At 44.8% G+C, this 21920-nt stretch overlaps 1 protein-coding gene across 3 annotated transcripts in view; it reads left to right on the forward strand.

The window, feature by feature from the left end:
• RPS6KC1 (ribosomal protein S6 kinase C1) overlaps window positions 1–21920 on the forward strand; it is a 479254-nt gene that overhangs the window by 106017 nt on the left and 351317 nt on the right. For all 3 annotated transcript variants that reach the window (XM_085612893.1, XM_085612895.1, XM_085612896.1), the window contains one exon: window positions 14041–14100. In XM_085612893.1, the coding sequence (XP_085469019.1) occupies window positions 14041–14100 (60 nt within the window). The remainder of the gene's footprint in view (window positions 1–14040; window positions 14101–21920) is intronic.

Here is a 21920-nt window from a genome sequence, read left to right on the forward strand (position 1 = left end):
AGTTTTTGAACATTACTAGAGCTTCTTGGTTAAATGTTTGCCAATTTTTTTAGGTTTTTCAACCAACCGCCTTGTTTTCCCTCTGCATTTTCTTTCACCATCACATCCTCTTGTTTCTGTTCCTCTTTTCCTCATACCTACATTTCAACCATGATCGCAACATATCCCTCACCTTACTCTGCATCTGGCATACTTCCTAACCACCCTGGATTTTTGTACTCCTCTGCAAGCTGTCGGTAAGCATATATCTAATTCTTATGGATGCATTTCTCCTCCAGGTTCATGACTTTATGAATTATCATTCCAGGCACCAGCCTTGTCCAGAAAGGTTTTCTTTGTTTGGAGTCTTGTCGCTGTTTCACAACTCCATTCTATGACACTGAGCTCTTTTTCATTATTAAAGAAGATCCAGATGATAAAAAAGATGAAACTGGTGTGTCCGGTTCCATTGTCCAACCCTGCGCAGGTGGAAGCCTTCTGGCGTGCTAGGCACCCTCTTGCCTAGATACCCCCAGCCCCAAAAGAGGAGCACGTTCTTGCAGGCTGGTGACTTTGGCTGCTCCAAACCAGATTCCTCCCATGATGCCTGGCAATATGTTGATGACTGCAGGGCCCTTGTTTCCAGTCAATGAAGCCCTCTTGGATCATGTCATGGCTACATGGAAGAAGCACTTTTCTTGCCCTGCAGCCATCAACATATTGCCAGACATCATAGGCCTGTTCTGAATGATCTACATGTTTTTGGTGCTGTGTCTCTTGTCAATTACTCACCTCTGGATAGTCTACTGGTTGGAACGTCTTCCTCAAACCAGAATCTGAATACCTTCCCTATGGCGCCTCCTGGAAGAGAATTGAAGAAACTTGACTCTTGGTCCATAAAATATTTGTTTCTGGCAACCTGGCGCTCTGCACTGCGAATGCCATCTGCGTCCTGGGTCGATATGTTCATGCCTTGAGATTTACAAAAAGATAGTAGTCATATGAACAATCACACCTCACAACGTATACAATTTCATGGCTAAGTATAATGTAGAAAGGAGGTCGTACGTTTGGGGCTATACTTGGTATCCAGGTCCCCTACTACCAGGGGAGTCAGAGGCACAGGATGCAATGATCCAGTGCATTAAATCAGATACAAATAGATACCAAAGCACTCAGTCAGTCAGTCAGTCATACAGCTTTATTCAATCTTTTTAAAACGGATCATAAAAGCACAAGTTATCTAAAAATTTCAACACAATATATACACATATATACACATTTAAAATAAGATTTAAACAGTTGTTTAGTTCATAGAGAAGTCAAACAGAACATGTATCAAGACCTTAAATGCAAGGATGCCAGTAGATTGAGTCCAGTTCACTGTATTGTGTTACCATGAGGTATTCAGCACAAAGTAAGGGTCGTTATAATACACAGCTACAAACGACATGTTTTCTTCACACAGGTGACTTCTTCTAGGCTCTAAAATATACAGTACAACGTCAGATGCATAACTATAAAAGTGACAGAGACAGTGAAAAACTAAGTTATGTATCATGAGTAGGGGAGATACATCCCAAAAACGTTCCCAAAGTGCTATAGAGAGAAAAAAAAGACACCCAAGTGGGACATAGTGAGAATAAAAAAGATAAGCCTTTGCTCCCATGTTAGATCCATGTACAAGAGCAGTGACAGTTATCTCACGCCCATAGTGTGGTGAAGAGAAAATGTAATGATATCATGAACAAACCTATTGATAAGGAAATTGAATCGGAGTCCTGTAGCTATAAAGTACAAGCAAGAAAGGCCTGAGCTCGTGATGTCGAGATGATCTGTTATTCAAATGTGGTCTGTGGAACAGAGGTCATAACCGCAGCTGGGGACATTATATGGCCCTGAAAAAGTGTAAGAAATGGTTAGAGACATCATATAGGTGTGAAATGAGTCTGAAGGTACTAAAATGGTAGGATAAGTATCAACCATAACAGCTATCCAATTAGTGTATGCTTCATGTATATTAGCTGGGACCAGTAAGACCGGAAATGACCCAGATGAACGTAGAGACTGGAGTAAGAGTTGAACAAAATAGTCATAAACTAATGTTGTAAACTAGAAGTTAGGCAACCAAAATTTGTGAACTACCTTTGCAAAGTCTATAGAAAAGACAAATGTTAAGTCTCAGTCCATGTTCATGCCTTGTGGGAGTTGGCAAAATGTATGGTGAGCAGCTTTCCAGACCTCATGCAAAGCTGTTTATGGTATTGCCCAATGACAGTTTAGATATATACAAATAGATTTCAAAATGTAGACAGGACTCTGCAGACACATTGGGAACAGCAGACAGGCTGCATCAGCACATTTCATTTTTGTGGCTACTCCTTAATAGTACCGTCCTGTCAGAGACAAGCTTCTTAGCCTTTATAGACACCGCAGCAGTCGTACCACTCCTTCTGGGGCCTAGTGGATCTAAGGGACGACACCAACTGCAGATGCAGTCTCTGTCATCCTTTGCCGGCTCAAAAAGTCTCAGATTCCCTGCTCAAATCACAATCTCCCAGTTGGGGGGGGGGGGGGAGAGGATATTTAATTTTTTGAACAATTGTGAAGTGATCATGGCTGATCTCTGGGTCATCCAGCTATCCGCAAGGGCTACATCCTAAGCTTCCTCGCCTTTTTTCCTAACCACACTGCTACCACCAGGATGTGTTCTCCAGCATGTGCCTCAATTGTGAAGGAGGACTTCCTTGCCCTTTTGACTAGAGGGCCATAGTGGTGGTACCTGAGAAGAAGTGGCACAAGATTATATTCCCTTTACTTCTTTTTTTTCAATATCTTTATTGCGGTTTTTTTTTTTGCCTCTTTGTTATTGCATCCATTTCAAGAATCAATGCACATTGCACAGTGGACAATAATAGCCATTTTTGCCATTGGTAGCATAGATCAGTACATCACTGACTTACGATTTCCGGTGTAAGTTACATTTACAGTGCATGATTATTCATGCATATATCAGGTACCCTGGGCAACGGAAACCTATACATACTGTCATCTCCAATCGAGAGCCGGATCATGCCTACCCAATGCGTCCTTATATATCTGCAGTTATTTATAATTGTACATATCAATGTATATAAAAGCACAGTGTTCATACACATCTGAACTATGTAATTACCACATAAAGCGTTGCATATCAGACATCTATTTACTATTTTATATATAACCATATAAGCACATCTAATAAAAACTCCAACAAAAAGGAATACAAGAATCTAAATAAGAGATATCGATTGCGCAAGAATACATGCGGCTGATATGTAGAGTATCGTTGAGGCATAGCCTTGGCTAGGCCTGCGTGTGGGTGGTGGGGGCGAGTTGCTGCTTCTGTTGTATGCTCTGTTGTCTGGATATTAGTGTAGCGTGTGGTAATTGTCATGTCTATGTGTTGTTCTGCAAGGAATGCGAGTTTTCGTGTCATAGCTGACCTTTAGCGTTTAAATATCCTGGGGCTGTGGCGTGTCTTCTGCTACCTAGTGTTATGTCAGGTACTAACCTTAGTTCATTGGTTAAACGTCGATTATAGTGGAATATCAGAGCGTGTAAGGATTTTGAGCATTTCATCCCAGGTATTCGCTATGGGATATTTCCGCAACCCTGCTGTTTCTTCCCTGTGTAGGGTAGTGCTCTCTGCCTGTGCCCAGACTTCCAATGATTTAACCCAGTGTGATGCTACCGGTGGGTGTGTGCATTTGCACCTCTTAGTTATCAGCCGCTTCGCCGCTATTAGGCCCAGGTCCCAGAACCTGGAACCTACTTTGTTAGTTTTGGTGCGTTTGTAATATCCCAGAATACAGACCTCCCATGTGGCCGGCACCTCGACATTGGTGCATTTCGTGAGCGTATCTAATATCGTGCGCCAGTACGGTAAAAGCGGGCGGCAAGACCATAGCATGTGTAGTAAGTCAGCACCTAGGAGACGACATCTCGGGCATTCGGACGTGTTGATGTTAAAATACTTATTAATCTTATCTGGTGAAAGGTACGCCCTGTGTAGTATATAGGTCTGAATGAGTTTAAAGCACGAATTGCGTAGTATGTGTGTGGCACTTGCTTGGATACATTCCCATTCCTTATCAGTCCAGGGATGGCCTCTGTCTGCGGTCCAATGCTCACGAAGACTCTGTAGTGGTCATAGTGCGTGAGTAAGCAGAGCTTGTACCAACCAATGTATCACGTGTGATCCCTCCCCCATTACGTGTAAGTATTGCAACAGTTGATGTGTCGGTGGCTCATTAGTTATATCTCCCCAGGCTAGTGTCAACGTCCGTGTAATGGTTGCATACAGTAGGAACTGGCCTGCCGGTAAGCCATTATCCGCCGTCAGTGTCGCAAAAGGTAGTAGGGTGCCTTCTGCATATAAGTCTCCTAATGTCTCTACTCCCGCTTCAGACCAGGACACCAGTGCTGTATCGCTTATAGAGTCTCTACCTCTGGGTGTCCCGATAATTGGTAGTACTGGGGCATAGGGGATCATGCCTTTTGTAAGCTGAAGGCTTCTCTTATAATATCTGTGAGCTAATTCAATGTGTAGCTACGTCGGGTGGGGGATTTTCGCCAGTGGGGGAAACAATCTATAAACTTGGATTTGCGTCCATAGCGTTGTTTCGGTCGCTGTGTCTGCCAAGTTTTTACCGCTTAACCATTTTGTAACCCATTGTATCTGTGCAGCTAGTTCCAGGTGAGGAACTGCTAATCCTCCATTTTCTGGTGGCGCATATAGTTTCTGCAGTGCTATCCTGGGCCGCCCTGTGTTCCAAATTAGACTTCGGGTTAATCCCTCCAGTTCCCGAAACAGTTTTGCTGGGACATATATCGGGAGGTTTGCAAAATAGTACAATAACCTTGGCAGCACAATCATTTTAGTTAAAGTGATTTTGGCTCATTACATTAAGCCGTAGAGTCTTCCAGAATTGCATCTGTGTTCTTATTGAGGAAATGGCCCGCATCAAGTTGCCCTCGAGTATGTCTGCTGGTGACCTATGAACATATATACCCAGGTATCGGAACGTGGTGGGATACCAAGTCAGCGCAATCCCATTAAAATTTATATTTGTCATAACCACGTCCTCGTTGAAAGAGTAGGCACCCGATTTAGCCCAGTTCACTCTGAGGCCTGACACCCCCTCAAAATTGCGGAACAACTCAGATATCGCCGGCGGTATTGCATGCAGGTCTCTTATGTACAACAAGTCATCCGCGTATAGGGACACCGTGTGAATTCCGTCACTTAAGGGGATGCCCCAATCTGCTCCACCCTCGCGAAGGAGAGCTGCTAAAGGCTCCATGGCAAGAGAAAAAAGCAACGGGGACAGCGGGCACCCCTGTCTAGTTCCGCGCCTAACCCTAATTGTATCAGAGAGTAGTTTACCCGTTCGGACCCGAACTGTAGGATGTTGATACAACAGCTGCACCAATTGTAAATATCCGTCTCCCAATCTGTATTTACGCAGGACCGCCGCTAGATAGGGCCATTCCAACGAGTCAAAGGCCTTCTCTTGATCTAGTATCAAGCAGCCAGAGCGAGGCCAATTTGTTGTTGCATACTTTTGAATTCTAAATAGCCTGCGAATATTCAGGGAGGTGCACCTGGTTGGGTCGAAACCATTTTGATCAGCGTGTATCAGGGCCGGTATCAGCGAAGCCACCCTTTTAGCCAAGGTGGAAGCCAGAATATATTCCCTTTACTTCTTGATCCCCAAAATGGAGAGAGGTCTGATATCCATTCTTGAACTTCACCTTCTGAATTTTTTCATTCGACAGGGCAAGTTCAGAGTACTGCCGCTGAGCAAAGTCTTAGATGCCCTATATACAGGAGACTGGTTGGCATTCTTGGGCCTTCAGGACACCTATTTCCATCTTCCTGTTCACAGGCAATACCTGAGGTTCTTGGTGGGGGTCTCACCGCTATCAGTTCACAGTTCCGTCTGGACAGGTGACCACGCCACAACTCTTATGATAGTGCTGTGGCTGTGGTGGCTTCACTTGGACAGTCAGAAGTCCATTTATTTCCATACTTGGAAGTCAGGCTAATGAAAACAGAGTCCAGAACGCTGGTCAGAAAACAACTTTAGGGTAGAATTACTCTTCTCCATGACTTAGGCTTTACCATCATCACCCAGAAATTCCATCTTTCTCCAACACAAATACTGTCCCGGACACGGATACTGGACACGGCCCATCTGAAGACTTTTCCTTCTCTGCCAAGAGTAACGGATATTCAGGAGAGGAGTCAGGTTATTCAGGAGAGGATTTAGAGATTTCTGATTTAGCCTCAAATTCTCATGCCCTTGTGCTTCCTATTGTACATCCAGATGGCGAATGAGGGACCGATACTTGTTGCTTAAGTCACCGTTGCTCCAGATTCAAGGGAGCCTCAGGTGCAGATCTCCCACTCCGTTCTTCTGGATCTGCACTAATGGATGGACCCTTCAAACCTTTTTTGTTGGTATGTTGTTTGAGAAGTCTGCAAGCACTACAGACTGTGGTCACGGATACCTCCTTGCTGCATTTTTTTGGGACCATTTTTATTTGTTTTCATCATGGTATACAGATCTAGACACTCAGGCAGTTTAAATCAGTTATATATGTAGCACCCCTACTTAGCTAAGACAACAGGAATAATACTGTTCCATCCCCTTTCCTGTCCTAAAAACATTAGGCATCTGTCACCCACTGATTGGAGGGGACCAAGCCCATTAGACGAGCAACAGTGGGAGACCATTGAGGGGAACAATAGGCCTGACAGACCAGCACTTGGTGGTACCCCCTTATAGATGTAGGGTGTTCACTGTTTAAGCCGCAAGGGCATCCTGGAATGATTGCAGCTCATGCAGCATTCAATCACACAAGGCTGCAGTGGGGATTCTGTGCAGACCCTGGACTTCTTCCCTCCTGAGTGCCACCGCTTCAGCCTTACCCCACTTGAGAGTTGCTGCACACCAGTGTTGTAGGGTTGGGAGGACGTCTGTCTTTCAATTCATCGCTGTAGACCTTCGGGCAAAGAGTCGGCCCAAGTCTAGGAATCTGTTAGTTGCCGTTTGGGCGTTTTTCCATTTGGATGTACCAAATAACATCCTTTCTATGGTGAGAAACCCTTCACGGCCCGTCACCTCTGATATTGCCTCTGCAACCACCTTCCAGAGGGGTGTAGCCACCGGGCAGCTCCAAAACATGTATGCCATTTTGGCATTTGGTGCACGGCACCGAGGGCAAAGTGGAGAAGACCCAAACATGTTATGCAAGCGTGCAGGAGTGAGGTAGACTCTTTGAAGAATACTGTGCTGGATTTAACTAAATTTAGCATTTCGGAGTACCTTCCTTAGATAATGCAGGGCTGTTTCCAACTCTTTGGTTGTTAGATCCCGACCTATATCTTTTTCCCTGCATTGGCATGTTGCCTGTTGCGGATCTAGCGGGGTGTATGCTAGTGTCCTTGTGAACCAAGTAATGAGCCTGCGTCTATTATCCATAATGTTTAGGGTGTGTACGAGTGGGAGTTGATCTGGTTCAGAGTCAATAATGTTCCATAACTGCCCCAATATTACCAGCAACCTGCAAGGAAGTGCCCTGCTGGCAAATAATTATCCTCTTGTAACTGCTTAAATGGGATAAGCAAGCCCTCAGAAAATAAGTCACCCAGTGTCCCCACCCCAGCCTCGGCCCAAGTCGCCACACCCTCACAGTAGCACTTAATGTAACTGCTGGGAGTGCGGAGTAATCAATGGCATGAGTTGCATCTCCCTACGTTAGGTACCGTAGGCTATGCGCATTAAACTGTTAGATGCTCGGGGGAGTCGTGCCTGTGGGAGGAACATCCCAACAAGCACTGCCTGCGCCCGCGTTGCAGTCCCAGACCCATCTCTTCTGTCAGCCGCCCTGCCAGCCATCTCGCAGGCCATTGCAGCCGTGCTGCTGGATAATAATGCACACAATTGGCTGCACCCAAGCCCCTCTATCTACGGGCAGCTGTCATTTCTCTAGCGCCACTCGTCTCCGACCCTTATTTCAGATTAAAGTGCCCAGAGACAAATGCAGTGCACGGAAGGTGGGACACTAGGATATACACTGGGAGCTTATGAAAGAAATAAAGGAGGCAGGGGAGCGCCACCATTTTGTTTAACAAGATTCGCCCTTCGACTGTAAGGGTTGGGATGCTCCAAAACGTCATCTGAGGGCGCAGGGAGGATATGGCTCTGGTCAGATTCCCGTCAGTGAGATCTCACGTGTTGTGGTATATGCGGATCGCCAGATAACGAAACGTGCAGGGCTCCCATTTTATAGGGTGGGTGTCCACCATTAGTTGTTGTGGTGGGCTGTCTGCATGGGTCGGGAAGACACACGATGAAGTCTAGTTCACCCCGGACCGAGGCCTTTTGAAATTCCATTAGACTCTCTGAGATCCTCGCAATCCCATTCCATATGTCACGGATATAGAGGAGTAAGTCATCCGCATACAGTGAAACTATATGTATTTCCCTGCTCAGAGGTATACCCCACTCCTCACCTCATTGTCGGACCCTCTGAGCTAATGGCTCCATCACAAGAGCAAATAACAGTGGCAAGATGGGACATCCTTGGCGGGTCCCTCTACTCGCTTTAAACGAGGGCAAAATAAGGTGGCCAATTTTTACATGGGCTGTGGGCCTCCTTGTGCCATTGAGGTGCCTATCTATGTGACATGATGGCATCAGAGCAGCGCCTGCACATGAGTGTGCTCGCGCAGTGGCTGGGATTTTACCATGGCACCTTTAGGTAACAGGCAGGTGAAAACAAATATCCCAGTTTTTTCCCTAGAGAGAAACAACACTGGTAGTAGGTCCCTTACATCTTTTGATGTCAATGCCACACCTAGTATCAGAGTCGTTTTCTGAAATTTGACTGTCAATATCCTGCACTCTTCGATGCCTCGACTGTGTATTTTCTCCTTATGAATAAAAACAATCATGCAGAATAGAGCCATCACTTGTCTCTCCTGCCAACAGTGAAACTCCAGAAATGCTGCTCAAGAACCTCATGACACTCAATTCATAGGGGATTTGTTCATAGTAATGCTGGCCCTCTGCAGCAAACCCAGCAAGTGGGGAACAGGAAGCAGCCTTCCTGTCTGCCCTCGCAGTGTCCCTTGTCCTTGCTCCCACTCTGCTTCTTTAAGGGGTGTGCTCACCCACTTGCTATTTTTCCTTCGAAAGTGGTCATTCAGGGATTCTCTTGTGGGTGAAACTGGTGATTAATCATCCTCAGTGCTTCAGAGTCTTAACTTTTTTCTTGAAACAATTTTTATTGGTCCTTCACATGAAAAGGGAAAAAAACGACGGTGTTGGTCTTCATCAGGCCATCGGCCTGTGACAAGAGCATGCAGCATTCTTTTTATGGCAGGGTTCCACCCAGAGTTAGCTTAAACTTGATTAAGGTTACATTATATATATATCTATATTTGAATGACTGTCTCTGGGTTATAGTCAGCAATTGAACACACCATTGGTCACTTTTGTTGCACACAAAAATGGAAGAAATCCAACCAGGGGGCTTGGTGGGCACAAAACTATATGAGGGCAACTTGAAATACTGAAAAGGCTTACATTCAAATGGACCCGTTACCAATGGTTGTAATAGAGACAAAGTGCAGGTACCCTGTATCTCAGAGTCCCCATTTGCAGTACCCTCTATATCAGAGTACCCATGTGCAGTACCCTCTATCTCAGAGTACCCATGTGCAGTACCCTCTATCTCAGAATACCCATTTGCAGTACCCTCTATCACCCAGTACCCATGTGCAGTACCCTCTATTTCAAAGTACCTATTTGCAGTACCCTCTGTCTCAGAGTACCCGTTTGCAGGTACTCTCTATCTCAGAATATTTGTTTGAAGTACTCCCTATCTCAGATTTCCTTTTTGCAGTAACTTCTCTCAGAATACCCATTTGCAGTACCCTCTATCTCAGAGTAACCATGTGCATTACCCTCTATCTCAGAGTATCCATTTGAAGTACCCTCTGTCTCAGAGTACCCATGTGCAGTACCCTCTATCTCAGAGTACCCATTTGCAGTACTGTCTGTCTCAGATTACCCATTTGCAGTACATTCTATCTTTGAGTACCTGTTTCCAGGTACCTTCTATCTCAGAGTACCTGTTTGCAGTACCCTTGATCCCAGAGTACCTGTTTGCAGATGCTCTCTATCTAAGTGTACCGGTTTGCAGTACCCTCGATCTCAGAGTACCAGTTTGTAGTACCCTCATTCTCAGAGTCCCTTTCTGCAATACCCTTTACCTCAGAGTACCTGTTTGCAGGTACCCTCTATTTCAGAGTACCCATGTGCAGTACCCTCTATCTCAGAGTACCCATTTGCAGTACCCTCTGTCTCAGAGTACCCATTTGCAGTACCTTCTATCTTTGAGTACCTGTTTTCAGGTACCTTCTATCTCAGAGTACCTGTTTGCAGTACCCTCGATCCCAGAGTACCTGTTTGCAGATACTCTCTATCTAAGGGTACCCGTTTGCAGTACCCTCTATCACAGAGTACCTGTTGGCAGTACTCTCTATCTCAGAGTATCTGTTTGCAATACCCTCTATCTCAGAGCACCCATATGCAATACCCTCATTCTCAGTGTGCCTGTTTGCAGTACCCTCTGTCTCAGAGTACCCGTTTTGCAGTACCCTCTCCAGAGTACCTGTTTCCAGTACCCTCTGTCTCAGAGTGCCCATTTGCAGTACCCTCTATCACAGAGTACCTGTTGGCAGTACCCTCTATCTCAGAGTATCTGTTTGCAATACCGTCTATCTCAGAGCACCCATATGCAATACCCTCATTCTCAGTGTGCCTGTTTGCAGTACCCTCTGTCTCAGAGTGCCCATTTGCAGTACCCTCTATCACAGAGTACCTGTTCGCAGTACCCTCTATCTCAGAGTATCTGTTTGCAATACCCTCTATCTCAAAACACCAATATGCAATACCCTCATTCTCAGTGTGCCTGTTTGCAGTACCCTCTGTCTCAGTGTACCCATATGCATTTCCCTCTATCTCAGAGTATCTGTTTTCAGGTTCCCTGTATTTCAGAGGACCCATTTGAAGTACCGTCTATCTCAGAGTACCTGTTTTCAGGTTCCCTGTATTTCAGAGTACTTGTTTTCAGGTTCCCTGTATTTCAGAGTACCCATTTGCAGTACCCTTTTTCTCAGAGTACCTGTTTTCAAGTACCCTTTATCTCAGAGTACCCGTTTCCACTACCCTACATCTCAGAGTACCTGTTTACAGAACCCTCTATCTCGGAGTATCCATTTGCAGTACCTCTATCTCCGAGTACCTGTTTGCCGTACCTTCTATCGCAGAGTACCCACTTGCAGTACCCTCTATTCCAGAGTATTGGTTTGCAGTACCCTCTAAGAGTACCCATATGCAGTACCCTCAATCTCCGAGTACCTTTGACTCTGCCTGTAAACTCACGCTGAATAGGTACACAGTACCTGCCTATTCAAAGTAACACCTGCTTCCTCCACTCCCCTAAACTATTCTGCTCTGCTTTTTCACCCAGTAATACCCTGGGGTGTGCTCAGGCAGATTTTACATTGTTGGCCACACGCAGTTTACAAGGCCCCTTGTATGGGTCTCAAACCCCTCTGTAAACCGTACACGCAGACTAACTTTTCATTTTCTTTATGAAACGTCGGTGGCAGCGTACGCGACCGAGCGACGCACGCAGCGTCGGTGACGTTGCACTGAATACATGTCCCCTGTGATGCCGCTGCCAGATGCAGGGTGCTGCCAACCTTGCGTTTGGCTTTTGACCCCCTTTTCCTTGCTGCAACCCTCTCATTCATGCCCTCAAACTTCCCACTGCAGCCTCATTCACTACACACTTCGGGATGACAAGAGGGCATATTGTTGTTTAAGTGACTTGCGAACAAAAAGCCTTTTTCTATTTGTTGAATTGCTTCCCTTTGGATTTTGTTTTAAAAATTAAACTATTTTGATGCGAACGTCCCTCACTCTAATTAATGAAGAAATACATCTTTCTAAAATTATCATTTATGTCAAGGAAACACTCTACTGCTCCAAGCTGTTGGGTAGATTCAATCCGTCAGTATCAGTAACAGCTGCTCTGCCTGCCCAGCTTGTTTTACTGATGTAGGTTTTGGTTGTCCCATTACACACTTTGCGTGATGGAAGTCCCCCTTGGACTCATTTGGGTCGAGGGAGAGGGAAGCCCGATGATGAAGCATGCCGCATCCCAGTGGGTGAGGGCGCTGCTTTTCCAAGAGAGGTCACTCTATGTGAAATAACGATAATTTTTTTGAGATTGTTAAAGAACCCTTTGTTGTGTGTACATTGATGATGGGCAGTAGCGGCTAGCAGGGAATGAGGGTGGAGTGGTGGGGGGTCAAAATAATAAAATAAAAAAAATTCCACTTACCTTGTCCGCCATCTGCGTCCCTCCTCCGGAACCAGGAAGCACCCAGGCTCCCCCTAGCCAATCAAAATGCTGCAATGTGGCGTTGTGATTGGCTCCACTAAGCCAATCACAACGCTGCATTGTGATTGGTCTGAGCGCCGTGGATCAGCGTGTTTCCCTCCAGGCTGTGTAATGCAGCCTGGTGGGGGACTTTCAAAGTGCGCAGGACGGTTTGGCTGGGCCAGGACGGCCGGCCAAACAGTCATGCACACTTGAGTGTGCAAACCACTCCTCCCTCTGTGCCTCCAGCCACGCCCTAACCCAGCTGCGAACCTGCAAAAAATAAAATGATAATAACCGTTATTATCATTTTATTTTTCCTGCTCAAAAAGCAGAGGGGCGACGCTGCTCCGCATTAGCGGAGGAGCTGCCCTTGATGATGGGGAGGATAAGTTTTAGCATTCTTCACCTTGTGCCCTTTTGTGTGTAATATAGTGAAATTGTCCCCATAGCTGTCAAGGAAATCCAATGGACCCCCAGGCCACACAGGAAACCTATCCCTCCATGTAACCCTTGTATTAGCGGTCTGTGGCTGCCTTTGGGGACAGGGAAACCTAATGCATGCTCATTTGAGTCAGAGCTAGACCCCAAAAAGATTATGATTATGTTTTGGTGGGGCTTTTTAAAGAACATTTATTCTTGCTTTTGTACTATAAATTTCCCACCAAAAACTGAAACCCTCCGCAAAAAAAAAAAGTGGTGGAAGAATCTTCCTTTCCAATGCTGTCGACCCACCTTTGGTGAATCACAACCGTAATGCCCCTGGGACACTGTGAGTATGGAACTCAGATGACTGCTTATCTATGACCTCGGCCCAAATGCAAAACCACAACTGTGCCTGCTCCAAGTCTTTGGCATTGTTCTGCTGCTCGCAGGGAGAGTCTTCTTGTCTTGTAGTTCTTGTCTTCCTGTTATGATTGTCTTCTGTGCATCCTTTGCAGAGTCTCACTGCATCAGATAGCTGCGGTGGTCAGCACGTATGTTATAATCTTTATACCTGACACATAGAAAGTGTCCTTACAGACACTTCTTTACATCGGCTTGGTCATGCAGGCCAGCCGTGTCAGATGGCATAGTCCTGGGGGTGGACTTCATTTTCGCCATCGCCCCACCTTCTGAAATTCCCTGCGATGTGTAGCCTTCGTCCTGTAAAGAGTCGTCAAAAATGATGGGTAATACGGTCTACTAACCGTAGTTACTTCTTTGCAGTCTGGTCTATTTTGGGTCCTTTCCTTAGCCACATGGAGATTAAGGTATGTATGCTCTCTATATAAGTTGCCACAGTGTCAGTATGTTCAATGTCACCACTGAAAACTGTGGTCATCTGTGGATCATGAGAACGAACCCCAGAAAGGCCTACTCGCTCTTTTCCTTCCTTCTGAGCTCTCTAAGGCTGAATTAATTCAATTTTCCAAATGGTCTTCGGAAAGTTGGTGTGTTTAAATCATTGTGAGCGTGTTTGGTCACTCCCAGTGCAGGACACAGTTTGCATCATATTGAAAACTCAGTTCTATCATGGTTTTCATTGTAATTGTTTTCTTTTTTGACTTTTAGTTCGAAAAGATGTAAATGCCTTTGATGATGTCACTATCACTAGCTTGTCGGAATGTGGTGGTAAGTAGTAAGTGCTTTATGTAATGTGGAAGACAGATTGCAATTTCGGACTTGTATTTTGTTTATTAGCACTCTACAGGGTTCTCACAATCTTTTTTGGAAACCCCTAACTTCTGCCTGGCACCTCTTACTAGCACTCATATCTCTGCCCTGTAACTCTCATCCCACACCTGTCTATTGTACTCCTCCCCTGCATCTATGTTTCCATGCTACTCCTCCTTTCACTTGCACCTGTCATACCGTCCTTCAACATTTATCATTAACTTTGAACTTCTCATCGCACCATGAATCCAGCAAATTGTTTCATTTTTTCTATTTCTATGTGGGCTTGGAAAAATCAAATGTGCAGAACTGTTGGCTAAAGAGAGACTGACCTAATATGTCCATCATCGTAAAGCCCTATTTACATCTATGATGTCTCCTATATGAATCGCAGACTTAAGTCTTGCTTCAACTTATGTGAGCCAGTATAAAATACACATGCTCACTGACTGCCTTTTAAGAGTTAGGTTATTTAGTTTATATCCAGACAATTGTTTAATGAATGTCTTGCTTTTGTTTCTGTGTCGTTAACCAAATGAAATTCAAATCGAATGGTAAGGGAGCCTTCATTATAGTCCTTGTTTTGGTTCTGTGTCTTAGAAACAAAAACAGGACTTTAAAGAAGACTCCCTTGCCGTAGTTAACTTTAATCAAATAGCAGAAATGCTTCATTATCGTGATCAGATGACAATGAATCCTTTATTATAGTCCTGCTTTCTTTTCTGTGAGTTAAAAACTCAAGTAGGATTATATTGAAGGCTTCCTGCTGTGGATCTAAAAATGGAAATACTGAGCCCCGAAGGCAGTGAAGTGATGCTGCTGGGAGCTGGAGAAAATAGCTCCGATCTAATAAGACTTTGAGTGTCCATATACGGAACACTTTGTCCTGATGTAAAAAGAAAACAATCAAAGATGGAGTTATGTTAGGGTCTGGCTTGCACTCAAGCCTGGCAGAATGCCTTTGTTTGCTGTTTTGCTGTGAAAAAATGTTTGTGTCTAGAATCCACTTTTGACCTAAACAGCTGAATTTGAGAAAAAGAGTCACTTTCGAAATGTTGTAGTGTCATATGCATTACAATGAAGGCACTTCCTCTAGGGTGGATGGAGACACCAAAGAGCCAATAGCTAATAAGTGAGGCAATTTGAATGTATTCACTAGTGACAAAATCTCTGCTGTCAAAGTAGACTAAACATGTCCCATGATAGAGTGATGTGTTTGATTTCTGCTGTCAAACTAGACTAAACATATCCCATGATAGAGTGATGTATTTGATCCCTTGTACCTATCAAATACAGATATCATTGCCTATGTCATTGTTCTTTACCCAGATCTTTTAATACTGGACTTAATATTTCCATGTGCAATTGTATTAAAAATGTTCTATTAATGGTAAGTTCCTCCCTGGCGATCCACATGCCAAAATACCAAAAGTAGTAGAACCTTTCAGTCTAAACGTGACCATTCATCTTGTGGTGGCATAAGATTATAAATAACCCTAACAGGAGCCTACCCATGGCTTTGGGATCCTCTGGCCAGATCAAATATCCCCCTTTTCTGTGTTATGACTTTCTGAAAGTATATGCTTTCTGAGGGAATTGCTGTTGAGTAGTTGATCTTTTCTCTTTAAATGCACCACATAAACAATGTAATTGTGCAAGTAATTGGGTTGCTGGTTGGGGATAGGGTGCGGGGAGGGTGGGTATAACCCTACTCAAGCAGAAACCACGATCCTTGTCAGGATTAAGTCACAAGCAACCCTAAATTAACCTGTGCTCAGCCCCTGCTAGCTTTGCACACAGCAGTCAGGCTCAACTTAGAGGCAGTGTGTAACACTTCAAACAGTACCGTATTACAAACAAACCACAAATTATTTATAAATAAAACAAGACCAAAATGACAAAATCCCAATTAGTAGAACCGGAAATATACAGGTTTAGAAATTTAGTGAAAATAGTGCCAAAAAGCAGAAAGCATCAGCTGTGGATATCTGGTCGCTCCGGAATGGGACAAATTCACAAGCTCAGACTGACCGCATTGGAGCTTGGCTCAGCTACAGGGACACAGTTAGGCCTGAGAGTACCTTAAATCCTGGTTGCAAGGCGTTGCAAGGTCCCACGCCGAGGATGCATCGCCCATCCGAGACGATGCGTAGGTTCTAAGGTGCTGTGCAAGGTCCTGCATCATTGTTGAGGATCCTCCCGACAAGTGTTTACGATGCGGAGTCCGGCGTTGAGGATGCGTTGCACAGTCAAGGCGATGTGTCGTTCTGAGGAGCTGTGAGGCTGCCATTCAAGAACCTGCATCGTCGTCGAGGCTGCCATCGATCAATCCATTAATCAGCATTTGCATAGCGTGGCACTGTCACCCTTTGGGAGTGCTGGGGTGCAAGGTCTCTATTGTGTCAGCTGCCCCTGCGACCGGTTGCGATGAAACGGCGGGAACGAACGGGCAGAAAAAGGCAAAACAGAAGGCAGAAAAATCAGCAGAAAATGGCAAAACAGAGGGCAGGAATACAAGCAGGAAAAGGCAAAATAGGGCAGAAGTGGGTAAAACAGAGGGCAGAAAAACAAGCAGAAATGGCAAAACATAGGGCAGATAACCAAGCTTGAAAGGCAAAACAGCAGAAGAAGGCAAAGCAGAGGGCAGAAAAATAAGCAGTGAAGGCAAAACAGGGGGCAGAAAGACGAGCAGGAAAGGGCAAAGCAGAGGGCAGAAAAACTAGCAGAAAAGGCAAAATAGAGGACAGAAAAACAAGCAGAAAAGGCAAAATAGAGTACAGAACAACGAGCAGAAAAAGGCAAAACAGAGAGCAGAAAAATGAGCCGAAAAGGCAAAATGGAGGGCAGATAAACAAGCAGAAAAGGCAAAAGAGGGGCAGAAAAATGAGCAGAAAAAGGCAAAAGAGAGGGCAAAAAAGCGCATAAAAGCCAAAATAGAGCAAGAAGCAAGCGGAGAAGGCACAAACAGAAGATGGAAAAACAAGCACAAAAGGCAAAACAGAGGGCAGAAAAGCAAGCGAAAAGTTAAAAAAGAGGGTAGAATAACGGGCAAAGCAAAACAAAGAGCAGAGAAAAGAGCAGGAAAGGCAAAACAGAGGGCAGAAAAAAGAGCAGAAACAGGCAAACCAGAGGCCAGAAAAACACTCTACACCTGGCCAACTGCATAGGATAAAACTGGCAGAAGTTGCGCATGTCTGAGATGTGCAGCACCTACAGCCACCTTTTTGCACCTTGCCTGGAATTGCCTTGCTATAATTGCATCCTTGATTTACGGACCATTGCCTACAGCAGCTACCCCAGGTTGCCCTACTGGGCTATGTGAAAGAGGCACCCTATGCCAGATGACTGACCCCAATTCTATTCCTTCTGGCTAAACGTAGAGTGGCCGCACACTGGGGCAGGCGACCTGCCTCCAAAATTAAATCCTGGCTGCAGGATGAGACCTATTGTTCAGAGCAACTTCTGGCAGTCTAGCAGAGCGACAGTCCTTTCAGCAGCACAGCAGTTGTTCTTTCTGGCAGAGTATCCACAGGTCCAGAAGTGTACTGAAGAGTTGGGATCAGAGGTCCAATAGTTATAACTGGGCCTTCCTTTGAAGTGGGGAGGAGATATAGAGGTTTCCCTTTGAAGTCCACAGGCATCCTGTCTTCCCTAACCAGACTAACTACAAGGGGGATGCAGCCGTTTGTGTGGAGGCAGGACACTTCTCATTCAAGTGTAAGTAGAGCTGTGCCCAGCTCTGCCCTCCCAATTTGCCAGTGATAGCCAATCCAGACACACAGTAAGCTCTCTATTGTGTGTGGCTTTCTAGGAGGAATGCACAAAGCCCAGCTGTCAGCTATACCCAGTCATGCGACCCAGAGGTAGGCTACAGGGACTAACTGGCTAAGGCAGGAAAAGGCCAACTTTCTAAATGTGGCGCTTCCAAAATTGTATTTTAAAATCTGCCTTTCCCTTAGAGAGGATTTTTTTAATTACAATTCCAAAGACACTAAACATGAACTGGTTACCTGCTTCCATTTGGGAATCATCACCTATTAAATGTAGTAAGGTAACTTCAGTGTTATCCTATGGGAGACGTAGGCCTAGCAGTGACAAACTGTGCAGAGATCAGCAAAAATAAGAGGACGGAGGCAAACGTTTGGGGGAAGATCATCCTAAGGCTGACGGGTCTAACAAATTGATTTAATTTAGGGCATTTGTAAATACCCTGTCATTTCATAACTTTGTTTCCAAACAGTGAAAATACTGAAAGAATCTATAAACAATCAGAATTATGGGTAAATACCTCATTGGGTAATCAAGTAAAGCTTATATATTTCTTATCTTAGAGTAGCAGTCACAACAGAAGAAACCTAAGATGTGTCTTATGATCGGATTTAATAAGGTGTAGATGCAAAGGCTGAGTAAGGAGTTTACCTTCATTGTAACCCTGTCATAATTTATTCATTCATTTACAACTGCTCATGTGTCCTTATAGTTCACAGAATTGCCTTTCTTCAGGGAGCAGAACCACTTATTTCATACTTTTCTCTCTTATTTAGTATAAAACTTTTTATTGATTTTTGCAAGACTGAAACATCACATCATGACAATATTAAGTTGGTGTGTATACAATTTTACAATAACATCTTGCTGAAGAACTAGTGCTTCATGGTCAACTAATTTAAACGGGTGAAGGTTGAACAATGAGGCTATATAGTGGCTTTTACAGCACACTTTTCACTAAATTTGCTAACAAAAACATAGCTTCTGAAATGGCACTCATGAAATATTCGAGGACTCGCATGGTCTGGTTTGAGTGTAGAATTGATATGTCCAATGACCCTAGATATCATTTGTTCTGGTGGGACGGCAACCCAGTGCATGAACCAGCAGGTTCAGCTGTTTGTGTGTCTGGTTCACAGTCGTCTTTTGCTCTTTATGTATTTTCTACTTTAGATAACAAATATGTCCAGAACTTTCATAATGGTAGAAATCACTGACTGACTGATCCAATACAATGTAAGTAAGATGTGCTACTTTTACATTGCTGGCAGTACATCAGGGGCCCTATTATGTATAGGACCCACTTTCCCTGTTTGCGCCTGGCGCACCTTCATACAGGTGCCCAGGGCTTAAACAGGGAAAGTGCACCCTATTACATAGAATGTGCTGTCCCTAGGGCAGACGCAAACTCGTGCTGCCTTTGTGGCATTGCATTCAGGTGAAAAATAGAGCAGCTTTGAAACAGCCGCTCCATGTTTCACCGTGCAGGTGTCTGCCTGCCTGCACGTTTAAAAGGGATTAGAGATCCCCTTGCAGGCGAGTGCAGTGACTGACTGCACCCAGCTGCAAGGGGATGTGTGGGCCATCCATAGGACACTCTTTCCCCCGGGCTGCTGTCAGGGGACACACTGACAGTGCGCCACCTTTTGGGTGGCGAACTGTCAGTGCACCCCCTTACAGCTTCTTAGCCAGTGCGCCCACGTCTATAATTGGTGTGACGGAGAGACAAAAGGATTCCCTCATTTACTTGGGGCCACGCCCTGATCCAAATGAAGGAATGCCCTCTTGAGAAAGCGGTGGCACTGTATGTGCGCCAGCGCTTTCAGTATTACAGACGGGGCCGCACAAGCATCTGTGACCCCTTCTGTAATATCAAAGTGCCCAGGGGGCACTCAAAGCAGGAGCAACTCCCTTTTGCCTTTTGGGCACTTTGTGTAATAGGCCTCAGGGGCTGTCTTACAGAATACGGTGTGCTTTCTTTGTTTGCGACGCGCTCAAAAGGTGAGCCCTGCGCAAACAAAGAGAGTGTGCATAGTGTATTGAATGCGCTGCCCTCAGGGCAGCCGTGAATTCGTGCTGCCATGGGGGCAGCACATTCAAGTGAAATACGGAGTGACTTTGAAGCAATCACTCCATGTTTCACTGTGCAGGCGGCAGCCCACCTGCACTTTTAAGGGGGATTAGTGATCCCCTTGCGGCAGGTGCAGTGAGTGACCGCATCTGCCTGCTAGGGGATATCTAGGAGGTCCATAGAACCCCATTTCCCCCCTCCAGAGGGCTGCTATCACGGGGCACACTGTTAGAGTGCGTCCTGACAGCTTCTTTGCCTCTGCGCCCGCATCTATAATATGGTGTGGGCACAGAGGCTAACAGATTCCCTCATTTGCATGGGGCGTGCCCCCATGCAAATATGGGATCCCTCTCTGGTGATAGCGCTGGCGCTATATGTGCACCAGTGCTATCTATATTACAGAAAGGGCCACACAAGCGTCTGTGGCCCTTCCTGTAATACAAAAGTGTGCCTTGGGTGCGCAAAGCGGGCGCACATGCCCTTTGCGCCCCCAAGGCACTTTCCATAGTACGGCCCTTGTTGGAGTACTTCACACGCCGATGCTTTGGTTTCTCCAGCTGGAGCTTAGACTTCTCATTAGCCTCAATCCCTGGTTTTCCCAGGAGAAGTGCCACATAGATTATTTTGTATATTTTAAGACTAACAGATTTTCGATTGTTCTTGTTGGAAAGCAGTATACACCCGAGGTAAGTGAACCAGCAAAGGCTCCATGTGACATGGGTTACCTTGAGAGGGCAAGACAGCTAGGCAAGGCTCACAGTCACTCACTCAAATGACTTAAATGGGGTTCCAGACATCTTCCCAGGACCCAGGTACACAGATGTTTCAGAACCTCAATAAATAATGCAGAATATACAGTGCACAGCCTTTACCACGCACCCTTTACCATGCAGTGCACTGCTAATTACCCCACTTATTACATTACTCATGACATCTTCTACGCCATCATTGATAATATCACTGCAGCATTTGAAATAACTTAATTGATGAGATGACTGTGCATGGGGGAGCGAGTTATAGTTACCTTAGGGCACGAGTTATAGTTACTTTAGGGTATGAGTTAAAGTTACGTGAGCTAACTGTAACTGGTGAATTTCTGTATTTATTTTTTTGTTTTAAACGTTAGGTTTTCACTGAAATTATCACCTAAGTATAACATTAATTTAACCTTTGTTTTTTTCATTGAATGTATATTAGGGTTTAGGAGTGGGTAAGGGTATAGGGTGGTAAGGGCATAGGATGGTAAGGGCGTATTTAGGGTTTAGGGGTGAGTAAGGTTATAGGGTGGTTAGGATATTTTGGGGGTTTAGGGGCGAGTATGGGCATAGTAAGAGAGGGGTGTTTTTAGGGTTTAGGGGTGGGTAGGAACACAGGATGGTGGGGGCATAGTATGATAATTGTGTTTTTAGGGTTTAGAGGTGGGTATAGGGGTAAGGGTAGTTTTAGAATTTAGAAATGTATTGGGGCATATAGTGGTAAGGGTGTTTTTAAGGTTTAGGGGTGCGTAGCAGCATAGGATAGTAAGGCTATTTTTAAGGGTTAGAGGTGAGTAAAGTTATATGGTGGTGAAGGTATTTTTAGTGTTTAAGGGGTGGGTAAGGATATAGGGTGGTGAGGGTATTTTTAGGGTTAGGGGATTAATAGGGTATAGGGTGGTCAGGGTAAGTTTAAAAAGTGGGGTTTTGGGGTGTTGCCCTGCAAATTTAGTAAAAAGTTAAAGTTATAATTATTTATTTTTAAAAAGCTGGAGGTTCCCTCCCCAAAAATTATATATACATATATTTTCATTCTCTGTCATTCTTTTAGGATTATTACCCGGTCATGATCAATTTATTGTCAAATTGTTGCAGACATCTTAAAGACAATTGAGAAATAATATATTTGACAAAAAATTCAAAATTGATGTTCAGCAGATAACCATTGAGAGTCATGTTTATGA

The sequence above is a fragment of the Triturus cristatus genome, chromosome 6 (genome assembly GCF_964204655.1).
Source record: "Triturus cristatus chromosome 6, aTriCri1.1, whole genome shotgun sequence".
In the NCBI taxonomy this organism is placed as follows: Eukaryota; Metazoa; Chordata; class Amphibia; order Caudata; family Salamandridae; genus Triturus; species Triturus cristatus.